General features: G+C 47.6%; 1 protein-coding gene across 1 annotated transcript; it reads right to left on the bottom strand.

Annotated features, from left to right (window-relative positions):
• Window positions 1-1627: 1627 nt before the first annotated feature.
• Window positions 1628-11950, bottom strand: LOC125234872. The gene is made up of 17 exons (XM_048141293.1): window positions 11407-11950; window positions 10845-11336; window positions 10325-10552; window positions 7267-7554; window positions 6621-6821; window positions 5708-6237; window positions 5556-5669; window positions 5404-5517; window positions 5252-5365; window positions 5100-5213; window positions 4948-5061; window positions 4796-4909; window positions 4644-4757; window positions 4036-4485; window positions 3374-3560; window positions 3141-3272; window positions 1628-2971 (listed from the first exon to the last, which is right to left on the bottom strand). The coding sequence occupies exons 1-17, from the start codon at window positions 11659-11661 to the stop codon at window positions 2771-2773; spliced, it is 3762 nt and encodes a 1253-aa protein (XP_047997250.1). The 5' UTR covers window positions 11662-11950; the 3' UTR covers window positions 1628-2770.
• Between the last annotated feature and the right edge of the window lie 139 nt (window positions 11951-12089).

The following is a 12089-nucleotide window of genomic DNA, read 5'->3' as shown; positions in this document are numbered from 1 at the left end:
TCAACAACCTGTATGTACTTTAGCCGTTGGAGCATTTGTGTGTATTGCACATTTTGATTGTTTATATAACATTTAGTTAATTTAATTCTTACAAAATGTAACATTTTTCATAATAATTCATTTATTTACTTATTGTCTATTTACATTAAAATAAGGCCTGATTCGTAACGGATTTGTCAAATTCAGAGTGCTTTTTCTTGTATAATTTCTAGCTTACTTTATATATACATTACACCATTCAAATTGCCAGATTCACAAAATTATTATGTTAGAATCATGTTTAAAAGCAATTCTCAACTAACTAGATAGATAAAATTAAAGTGATCGCTGAAAATAATTCGGCGACAAATTGCTGTCAAAAACTTGATTCCTGTTGACGAAACTTGCATTTAAATCATTTTCAACACTACCAGGCAACCAACATTATACCTTATCTGAAAGGCAATTTCTTTACGATTCCTATGAAACAATGATAATGTAGATGAGTCTCCAAATATCCACTTTACTAGGAATTCAGTCGATGCAGTGTCCGTTACTAAGCATTTAAAGCAAAGTAACCACTTTTCGATAAAAAATCTACAACAAAAACTGCTGAATGAAGCTGTTCGCAGATTTTATTTAATAATATGATCTTTCAACTTTATTCTGACAATAGCTGTATATCATCCACCACAGCTATGAAGCCAGCAGCCTGCTAAAGCCAACGCTCTTCAAATCGGGTAAAAAACTTAAGTCTCATAGTATTCACCTATTAACCGGAATAGGATGGAGTGTCTAAGAAATTCATTCATTTAAATGACACCAACCATAAGCCACCAAAATATTTAAAAAAAGATAGTCCTTGATAGGACTAAAACTAAGAATGTGTCGAAAAACACTGTCGGATGTACGATGGAGGGCGTACAACAAAACTTACAACATGAGCGAGGAGAAATGGAGAATGATGAATTTACTAATAAATAATAAATTTTAAATACATTTTAAACACATTATAGAAAAACATACTTTGATTCGGCCGGCTCTGGTACCGTTAAAACAGTTTTGAATTTGACAAATCCGTTACGAGTCAGGCCTTATTACATTACTATTTACATTAAAACATTTTTAGCAATAAACAATTTACTTAAATTAATTAAATATAGGAAATCTACATATTTCAAATATAATTTGATTACTATAATCTACTAGTGGTGCACCATCACATTACAAATCTATATTGCATCAATAAAGGTAGTTGACAAACACACCTTTAGAGTTATGTGGTAAAATTCTAAAAGTATGATTACCTGATGGATAAGAAAACAAGCCAGTCTTTCTCTTTTATTGCTCTAATACAAGATTTAAGTTCTTTGCTAAACTGTTTAATTTGTATATTATGAGCCTTGCATTTTTTCTTCACTTCATAACTACATGTTCATTCCCGGCTTCGCCATCGCCACCAGTGGGCTTGATCGCTTTTTCTTTAGTGTATGGTATCTATTTCAGTTTATACATTTTCATTACAAAATTCTAAGTGCAATAAGTACGTATTAAACGGGTGATTTTGGCATCTTAGCTTTAAACTATATTGGTCTGGTTAAACCCTACAACATGCTTAAAATATTGCTTTTTGGATAGTGTCTAAAATTACTCCATTGAGATCCATACTCAGTTCAAAAACATTATAAATGGAAGTTTTAACTTCTTGGAACTATTTGGAAGGTTTAGAGAGATCTTTAGCTTATTTTATGACCTAAATTACAATTCACTCAAGTTTAATTTCGAAATAGCCTCTAACCTCTTGCTAAATTCAATCAAATGCTTCCTGGGTAGTAGTTTAAAAAATATTTTATGAACTATCGTTTTGAATTATTAATATTTTTAAGTACTAAGTGAGCTCTAAATTTGGAACTACTTATGTAACAACACAAGCCGTCTTCCGGCTCTTCTCCTTGACCTCCTCGTCCAGCGAGGTCACATCTCTGGAGCTCACCGACCCGTGGATCACCGTCCCGACACCGGACGTCACCGACGGGCTCTCACTGTCACTCAAACTGTCTGCAGTTTCACTTTCACTGTCCTCTGTTTCACTATCAACACAGTTTCCATTACATTCAGAGAGTTTTGAATTATCTACTGCACATTCAGGGTCCTCACGTTTATAAGCTCCTTTTTTACAGTGTTGACACTGAAGTTCATCACAATTTCCATTACACTCCCTGTCGCAACATTCATTGTCTCCCGGGCTGTTATATTTTTCACTGCATCGCTCAACAGAGTCGAGATTGTTGGCGGATTGCACACTGTTTCCTTCTCTATCTTCAACTTTATATTCAAAACCTTTTTCACTTTGTTCTACACTACGTTTGCTTCCATTGACATAGCGTACCGTATCTTTATCGCCATTAAACTGTTTTTCATTACAGTTTCCATATTGCACACTATTTCCTTCATTGTCTTTACATTCACTTTTTTCTACACTTAACGTGTTCCGATAGTGTCCCGTATCTTTATCACCATGACACTGACGACTAAGGAATACCACACCACACTCGTCCCGACAGCATTCCGTATATTTATCACCACTAGGCACGCGACAGAGTCCCATATCGTCGTCGCTACGACACTCGCCACTAATTCGCACTACACTACACCGGTCCCGACAGCGTCCCTTATGTTTATCGGCACCGAGCGCATCACTCCCGTATCGTTGTACACTGAAGTCGACCCGATCGCGTCCCGCGTGTTTATCAGCACTCGGCACTCGACAGCGGGCGGTAGAGCGCCAGTGCTAAGGCTGCAGCTCGGCCGCCAGCGCGGCGAGCCTGGCGACGAGAGCGGCGTTGTTGGCGGCGGCGGCGGCGAGGTCGTCGTGCGCGTGGAGCAGCGCGCGCACGCCGGCGCCCGCGGCCGACACGCCGCCGCCGCCGCCTCGGCCGCGCGCCGCTTCTTTGGCCTTGTCGGCGGGCGGGTCCGCTACTTTCGTGTTCAACTGGAAATAAAAAAATTGCTAGAGCCAAACCGAGCAAAGTTAGCAAGGGTTTTGATAGCACCGCACACCGATTTGATGGTGTTGTCCTAGTGAAAAAGCACAAAACAAAATTACTTTAAAATATAAAAAAAATCGCAGACTATATTATTATTGATTATTAAGTAGTTACATGGTCTTGCAGCTGTACGCGGGCCCGTAACTCGGCGTCCTGTAGTCTGGCAGCCAACGCCAACAGTTTGAGCTCCGCGCCGCTCGCGTCCTTGTCCAAGATGCACGTCTGGAGCCACACAGTTTGAGCCACCTGAAAGGAAAAAACTGATTAATAATCTTGACCGAAAATTAGTGCAAGCAAGGATAAACAGCTTACAACAATTTCAGCATTGGCTTGTAAGGGACACTGACTTGGTACCAGTCGTGCAGTGCATCAGCCCGCGCCCTGGCCATGGGTGCCGCCCTCTGCAGCAAGGCGCGCACGCGGCGCCCCGCCTCGGCCACGGTGATCCTCTCCAGCACGTGGAACTGCTCGTCGTTGTAGGTGAGCGCGCGCGTGGCTCGGTCGCGCACTAGGTGTTGCCAGGATTCACGCAATCTGTAAGACACACAATTTTTTTTTATTGTTGTTTAAGCTATGTTTAAGATATTGGATGTTGCTGTTACTTTTATAAAGATTATTTACGATTACGAATAAAGCAAAATGCAGTTGGACAGAAAGAAAGGTAAACTACTGAGAACAGACGTCTTGTCGTATACTGTTAATAAAACCCTTTCTCAAGTTTAGGCGTAAAATAATCAATGTTGTTAGCACTTTAAACACCAAGAACACCTAAATATGAAGAGTCGGTTGGAAGTTACTGCGCACGAGCGTCTAGTCTCACGCGACTTTGTGCGATGCTGCGAAAGCGCTCGATTTGCTGACACAGGTACAGAATACCCGCCCTGTAGTGTAGGAGACACTCACCGCTCCACGAGCGTCTTGGCTGATGCGCCTCTGCGCGATGCCGCGAGAGCGCTCGATCTGCTGAGACAGGTACAGAATACCCGCCTAGAGCGTAGGAGACACTCACCGCTCCACGAGCGTCTTGGCGCGGGTGTGCAGCCTCTGGTCGTGCACGCAGGGCGCCTGGCGCGCGGCGGCGGCCCACTCGGCGCGCAGGCCGGGCGCGCCGGCGCCGCCGTGTCTGGTGGCCGGGGCTGCTGTAGTGCAGGAGACACTCACCGCTCCACGAGCGTCTTGGCGCGGGTGTGCAGCCTCTGGTCGTGCACGCAGGGCGCCTGGCGCGCGGCGGCGGCCCACTCGGCGCGCAGGCCGGGCGCGCCGGCGCCGCCGTGTCTGGTGGCCGGGGCTGCTGTAGTGCAGGAGACACTCACCGCTCCACGAGCGTCTTGGCGCGGGTGTGCAGCCTCTGGTCGTGCACGCAGGGCGCCTGGCGCGCGGCGGCGGCCCACTCGGCGCGCAGGCCGGGCGCGCCGGCGCCGCCGTGTCTGGTGGCCGGGGCTGCTGTAGTGCAGGAGACACTCACCGCTCCACGAGCGTCTTGGCGCGGGTGTGCAGCCTCTGGTCGTGCACGCAGGGCGCCTGGCGCGCGGCGGCGGCCCACTCGGCGCGCAGGCCGGGCGCGCCGGCGCCGCCGTGTCTGGTGGCCGGGGCTGCTGTAGTGCAGGAGACACTCACCGCTCCACGAGCGTCTTGGCGCGGGTGTGCAGCCTCTGGTCGTGCACGCAGGGCGCCTGGCGCGCGGCGGCGGCCCACTCGGCGCGCAGGCCGGGCGCGCCGGCGCCGCCGTGTCTGGTGGCCGGGGCTGCTGTAGTGCAGGAGACACTCACCGCTCCACGAGCGTCTTGGCGCGGGTGTGCAGCCTCTGGTCGTGCACGCAGGGCGCCTGGCGCGCGGCGGCGGCCCACTCGGCGCGCAGGCCGGGCGCGCCGGCGCCGCCGTGTCTGGTGGCCGGGGCTGCTGTAGTGCAGGAGACACTCACCGCTCCACGAGCGTCTTGGCGCGGGTGTGCAGCCTCTGGTCGTGCACGCAGGGCGCCTGGCGCGCGGCGGCGGCCCACTCGGCGCGCAGGCCGGGCGCGCCGGCGCCGCCGTGTCTGGTGGCCGGGGCTGCTGTAGTGCAGGAGACACTCACCGCTCCACGAGCGTCTTGGCGCGGGTGTGCAGCCTCTGGTCGTGCACGCAGGGCGCCTGGCGCGCGGCGGCGGCCCACTCGGCGCGCAGGCCGGGCGCGCCGGCGCCGCCGTGTCTGGTGGCCGGGGCTGCTGTAGTGCAGGAGACACTCACCGCTCCACGAGCGTCTTGGCGCGGGTGTGCAGCCTCTGGTCGTGCACGCAGGGCGCCTGGCGCGCGGCGGCGGCCCACTCGGCGCGCAGGCCGGGCGCGCCGGCGCCGCCGTGTCTGGTGGCCGGGGCTGCTGTAGTGCAGGAGACACTCACCGCTCCACGAGCGTCTTGGCGCGGGTGTGCAGCCTCTGGTCGTGCACGCAGGGCGCCTGGCGCGCGGCGGCGGCCCACTCGGCGCGCAGGCCGGGCGCGCCGGCGCCGCCGTGTCTGGTGGCCGGGGCTGCTGTAGTGCAGGAGACACTCACCGCTCCACGAGCGTCTTGGCGCGGGTGTGCAGCCTCTGGTCGTGCACGCAGGGCGCCTGGCGCGCGGCGGCGGCCCACTCGGCGCGCAGGCCGGGCGCGCCGGCGCCGCCGTGTCTGGTGGCCGGGGCTGCTGTAGTGCAGGAGACACTCACCGCTCCACGAGCGTCTTGGCGCGGGTGTGCAGCCTCTGGTCGTGCACGCAGGGCGCCTGGCGCGCGGCGGCGGCCCACTCGGCGCGCAGGCCGGGCGCGCCGGCGCCGCCGTGTCTGGTGGCCGGGGCTGCTGTAGTGCAGGAGACACTCACCGCTCCACGAGCGTCTTGGCGCGGGTGTGCAGCCTCTGGTCGTGCACGCAGGGCGCCTGGCGCGCGGCGGCGGCCCACTCGGCGCGCAGGCCGGGCGCGCCGGCGCCGCCGTGTCTGGTGGCCGGGGCTGCTGTAGTGCAGGAGACACTCACCGCTCCACGAGCGTCTTGGCGCGGGTGTGCAGCCTCTGGTCGTGCACGCAGGGCGCCTGGCGCGCGGCGGCGGCCCACTCGGCGCGCAGGCCGGGGCGCCGGCGCCGCCGTGTCTGGTGGCGAGGGCTGCGGCGGCGGCCCGCAGCGCGCCGCCCTCGCGCGCCAGCAGACCCGCCATGGAGGACCATTCCGGCTCGGACTCCGCGCCGCCGTGGTGCTTGTTCACCTGACAAAGATAAGATACATTCACTTTATATAAGAATCTAGAATCATTTCTACAATGCAATAATAAAGCGCTCTTTGATTAGGTACTTCTCGGTCCCGATCTTATTCTTTACATGGCGACCCTCACAGAATTTGTTAGGTACCTACATATTGACCTATGCGTCGTAACCGAGCATCGAATAGAGCTTATTTATAGAGGGTAGGTATTCTGTACCTGTGTCAAGAGATTTCTGATCCTGTCTCTGCGCGTGTGCCGCCAGAGAGTCAGTCCGCTGCACCGCGGCGGCGGACAGCCGAACTCTGAGCAGGAGCACCCCAGCGCGCCGCAGAAGGTGGAATCTACAGTCAGCGTTTCCCTGTTTGTCCCGGGTAGGTATTCTGTACCTGAGTCAGTAGATCGAGCGCTCTCGCGGCATCATGTAGCCTTTGCGCATGCGCCGCGAGTGCGTCAGTCCGTTGCGCCGCAGCGGCCAGGCGGGCGCCGAGCAGGGCTCCCCAGCGCGCCACGGCGGCGCCGCACAGCTGGGAGGCGGCGGCCAGCGCCTCCACGCGCCGCTTGATCACGTGGCCAACGCTGCACGCCGTCTGTACAAAAAATACAATCAAATTAGGAAGACGCGCAGGCTAGGTACTTCTAAAATACTTTGAAATTAAATAATTTATTCATACATGTAGAAAATGACTTACACATTAGGACGTTATGTTTGCTACTCTAGTAGTCTCACCAAACTCTACCTTACAACAATTTTAAATCTGGATGGTTCCAAGGACACGCAGGTTACCTCCAGTGGCGTAGCATCGATACAACTCGATTCCCAACGGGTCCCCTAAAATTCTGCAGTATCTGTAGAAGTCCATACAAAACAGATCCCAAAAACCCTTCCGGCTTTACCAACAAAAATGTTCACGCGTCGCCACGGTTACCTACTATGGTGGCGAGTAGGTAGGTAATTTCACCTAAGAGCGTCTTTATCTACTAATATATCTTACAAATTACAGTAGGAAGTTCAATAATGTAACTATAACTAACCTTAGCTTGACTAGCGTCATTCTCCACCGACACAATATTAGGAAACACGGGAAACTTGGGCGCATCAGGCTCGGGCGCTAAGCTCACACTAGTCGAGCTCTTATTGAACAGCAGCAGCGGCTCAGTGGCCGTGGTGGCGGGGTAACTCCGTCCGGGGGTGTTCTCGTCCACCTCGCTGAGCAGTAAGCGGTCTGCGTAGAGCAGGACTTGGGACTCGGCCACGACTCCGCACTGCTCGAGGAGCGCGGTCTGGAGCTGCTCGAAACGGTCCTCGGGCTTCATGAACACCTGGTGGACAAGTAGGAAATGATTTTCTAAATCATGAGTAATTCACAAAAAAAAATACTAGCTATTAACACTTATTTATTTGGCGGATTACTATTTTGTTTTGAAATGAAATGATTTATTCATGCATGTGGAGAATGGGTTACCTACATAATAGTAATAGGTTACATTTGCTACTCTAGTAGTCTCACCAAACCAAAAAGTAGGATTCGTTTTCGGAGCCCCTTAAAAGCATCAGTGTTCTTTAGTAGTAATATATGTGTAAGGTCCCTATCTCAACCTTGGGCAGGAATTAAATAATTTTATCATTTTCATCAGTATTTAACCACTGTCCGTGGCCACACCTCGGACACTGGTGATCAAATATATATATGAAAGAGGCGCGTTCCTAGCACACAGTCTAAGCTCGTGTAGGTGAACGCGTAGCATGCTTGTATGAGTGAGATATGACAGGTCGACTGGTAGCGTTTTTAACAGGCGGTAACTGTGAGGTAACCGAGAGGGGGTGGGCGGCACTTTCAGCGGGGAGCGGAAGTGGCCATACTGTACGATAGTACTCTTTATTAAATTATTATACTGTGCTGTGGCATTGAGGTGAAGTATAAATAATGGAGACCAGATATGGCCATAGCTACGAGGTGATAAAACACCATTGATACCACAAATAATGAAAAATTAATTTAACGTAATTTTGAACAATTATTAATTTGAAATGTATACTTACCTAACTGAATTTATGATTATCGCGCAATTGTAATAATATATTATACTAATCGCATAATTTAAGTTTAGTCTTAAATGCATGTTGCTGTTTTAATATGACTTGTAAAAATGTATAACTTTTTACCAATAAAGATCTGAAATCTGAAATCTGAAATCATTGGATTTATTAGTAAGTTCTCAATGCAAACACCATTTAAGGCACTGGTCCCACGGCGAGCTAGCAAACTATGAGCTATCGGCTATTTGTGCGACAAAAGATAGTCGCTCCCGTGTAAATAAAAGTGACAGATGTATTATAGCTGAGCTATTGACTATTTTATAGTTCATCGCTCAGCTATAATACATCTCTTTCTTTTGTTTACACGGCAACGACTATCTTTTGTCGCATAAATAGCCGATAGCTCATCGCTTTATGATCTCATAATTGGTCGAACAGTTTTTTGCAGAACTCTACTGATTTTTTATTATACAAAAAAGGTTATTTGAACAAAGATTAGTTACAAAAAAGCTAGCCGTTAACAAGGCATCCATAATCCATAGACTTTCGACCAGCCTTCACCCGCGCCGCGCTGTGGCGCTCAAATTTCCGCCAAGGTGAACTATTGTTTCGCATCGCTTGCGCAACCACAGCTAGTTTACGCAGTATTATGACTCCATATCAACTTCCAATTGTCAAACCGAATGTGAGTAAATTCCACGATGGAGACATGGACATTGATAAAACATAAATTCCACGAAAAAAACAAACAAGTTGTTTTTTCGGCTTTGACAAAATTAAATTAAAATTTAAAAATGTGACAAAAGCATACTATTTAAAATCAAATAAGGTGACGAAATTAATTCCTATACATTACACACAACTTAACAAATACATTTTTTTTAAGATATCAGTATCACATGAGATTAGGAGCGAGGGGAGGTAATCGTGTCAAATACTCAACTGGAGAAGGAGTTAATAATTCTCAAAAACGCCTCACGTAATTAATGGTCGCTTATTCGCTTCTTACCAAGTTAACGTACTGTGTCTTATGATACCACTGGTCCCATTACTACAGGGCTCCGATTCATGCAACCGTAATGATAATGATGATTCACGCCGAAACGAGACGCTCATGTTTACTACGTTACTCCGAAATGTATGCTCATTCATAGAAAACTAGAGAGTTGGTAATGTGGGTCAACAAAGAAAACACCTTGTGGGTTGGTGGAGGGTGGGGAGTGGGGAAGTTTTGAGTGTGGGTTTTATGGTTTGTTACCCTTATAATGTACTTCAACTTTAGTAAATCGTTTTTAAAGAGTCAACAGGCATTTAATGGCCATCATCAAACATCACGTCATGTTCCTAAATATCTAAACACACTGTCACCACAGACGCGTGTTCAGTTAGATATATTGAGTATTCCATTCCACTCCATTCATTCTATTCTATTCTGTTTTACAATACAATCAGTGTTGGACTCGATCAGGGTAGAGCGAGATATAGTTTTAGTGCCACTGATAAAAAGATTCTATCATTTGGCACCTCACTCTACACTATATCCGGCCCTAAGTACATTTTGTCAAGAATGTCATCAAGCTAGGCAAGAATGTAATCAAGTACTTTAACACCTACCAAAATAATAGAGTTGATCCGAATACCTAAAGCAGAAGTTTTCTTATTACTTATTACTAATGAATGATTTCCTTTGTGCTCAAATTACATTATGTAACTTAAGAGTGTTACAACAAAGGGCATTGTTGTTCTGGTTGTTAACTAAGCAAAATCAGCAAAACTCAATACTTTTTTGTAAGGAACTGTTTGAATATTCTTATTGTTTCTAAAAGTGTCAATTGACCTTGTTGTTGCCTAAAATAGTAAATTCAAAATGATTTGTTGTTGAACTTTTGTTTAGCTGGAACATCTGCAATCAATGCCTATAGGCTTAAGAATAAATTGGAAAGTGGAAAATGTCTGCCTTGAATGAGACTCCAGAGTCCAGAGGCCGTGAGTTCAAGTCTCACCCGAGGCAGACATGTATCACTTTTAAATTTAATAAAATATTGAACATACCTTAACACTGCAAGCCTTGTTGACGTGGAACACATGTACAGCAGTGGTGGAGGTGGCGGCCTGCACCTCAGAGAAGAACCGCTCAAATGTCCAGATCCTGTGCGGATCCACTTCCAGCAACCCAGCAAGTAGCGGCGTCACCAGCTTGCGGAGACCATTGCTCAGTTGGCAGTGGGGCGGGAGCTCTCTGGCCCACTCTATAGGACCATTTTCTGTTGTTTGTGTGCCCTAAAAGAAAATTATAATTATAAAGTATTCAATAAAAGTTATAGCCATGACAGATTTGGTGTACTAGTTATTAAGTATTATGTACTTGTTTTTATTATGTATCTGTATGCCAAATAAATATTTTCTATTCTATAGAAGTGATGTGTTTGATAAAATATGCTTCAATTTCTTTTCAAGATATTTTTAAAGTATTCCACATGATAACATATTTCATGGAAATCTGTATGAATGAATATATTAAAGTTTTTTTATATAATATTGTCTTCGGTTACCGATTTTTTTATATACTCACAGCTATAACTCCAGAAGCCTTCTTAGTAGTGATATAAAACATGGTTTCTTTATTTCTCCGGCCCCCATAAGGTCTGAAAGGCAGCTGGCCGGTGGCCACGTGGTACAACGTCACCCCGATGGACCACAAGTCCACTGTGGCCCCGAAGCTCTTCCCGACAGGCTTCCGAAGCACTGCTCTCTCATACATATCTGGATGTAAGTATTCTTCAGTACCATAAAGAGATACAAACTGTTCTTCCTCTTGTAATTCTCTAGCTGCCCCAAAGTCTGTAAGCTTGTATGTAGTAGTGCCATCCTCATTGATAAACTTCATAATGTTTCCAGGCTTCAAATCTCTGTGCACTAGGTTGTTGTCTCGTAAATGTTTCATGCCGGCTGTTAGGTGCTCCAAGACAAGCAGGAACTCGTGTTCTTGTAAGCCGTAGGTGTTCTCTGGGTCGTCGAGGATGTTGAACAGGCTGCCGCCCGTGCACAGCTCCATAACAATAACCTTCACAAACAAATTGATAAAGAACAATACAAAATAAATAAAATCATTACTTTAACCAGTATTTTTTTACCTTTCCGCGGCCCTCCTGCTCCTCCTCAATAGCAAGTAACTTCACAATATTCTCATGTTTCACTTTCTTCAGCACTTCAAACTCCCGCATCTGCACATCGTGGGGCCTCATATGACTCAGTTGGTTAAATGTTTTCACCGCCACGGGCTCGCCGTTATTCTTGTTGACTCCCTGGAACACGGCGCCCGTTGCGCCCTTGCCCAGTACGCTCGTTGTGCACCAAACGTAGTTCTCAGAGCCCCGAAGGAAGGACATTTTCGAAAGTTAAACTGCACTACTGTTTCTTACAAATTATGTTACTCGGAAGTCAGTAACTATACTTCAAATCATGGAGTTGAGTCGCTAAGAAATTACATGTAAATTTTAATGTAGAAACTGAATAAACATTGTCCAATTATTCCTCCAATTAATAGTTACGTTCACTCCGCTTTCGACTTTCGTCAACAAATTCCGATTTGACAGCTGAACTGGGTGACAGTTCGTGATGGGACATAGATAACAAAATAAGAAGCATAGAAATCCAGATGGAAAGTTTTAAATCATGACTCAAACAATTTGAAATAAAATCTATTTAAAATACTAATAAAACTGTTCGGTGATTTACATATCAGCGGCAAAACTCATAGCTCACGAAATATTAAAAATAAAAAATGTCAAGGTGACGTTGACAGTGACACTTGGCA

Source organism: Leguminivora glycinivorella, chromosome 16 (assembly GCF_023078275.1).
Source record: "Leguminivora glycinivorella isolate SPB_JAAS2020 chromosome 16, LegGlyc_1.1, whole genome shotgun sequence".
NCBI lineage: Eukaryota > Metazoa > Arthropoda > Insecta > Lepidoptera > Tortricidae > Leguminivora > Leguminivora glycinivorella.
This window is presented reverse-complemented; position numbering and strand designations above follow the sequence as displayed.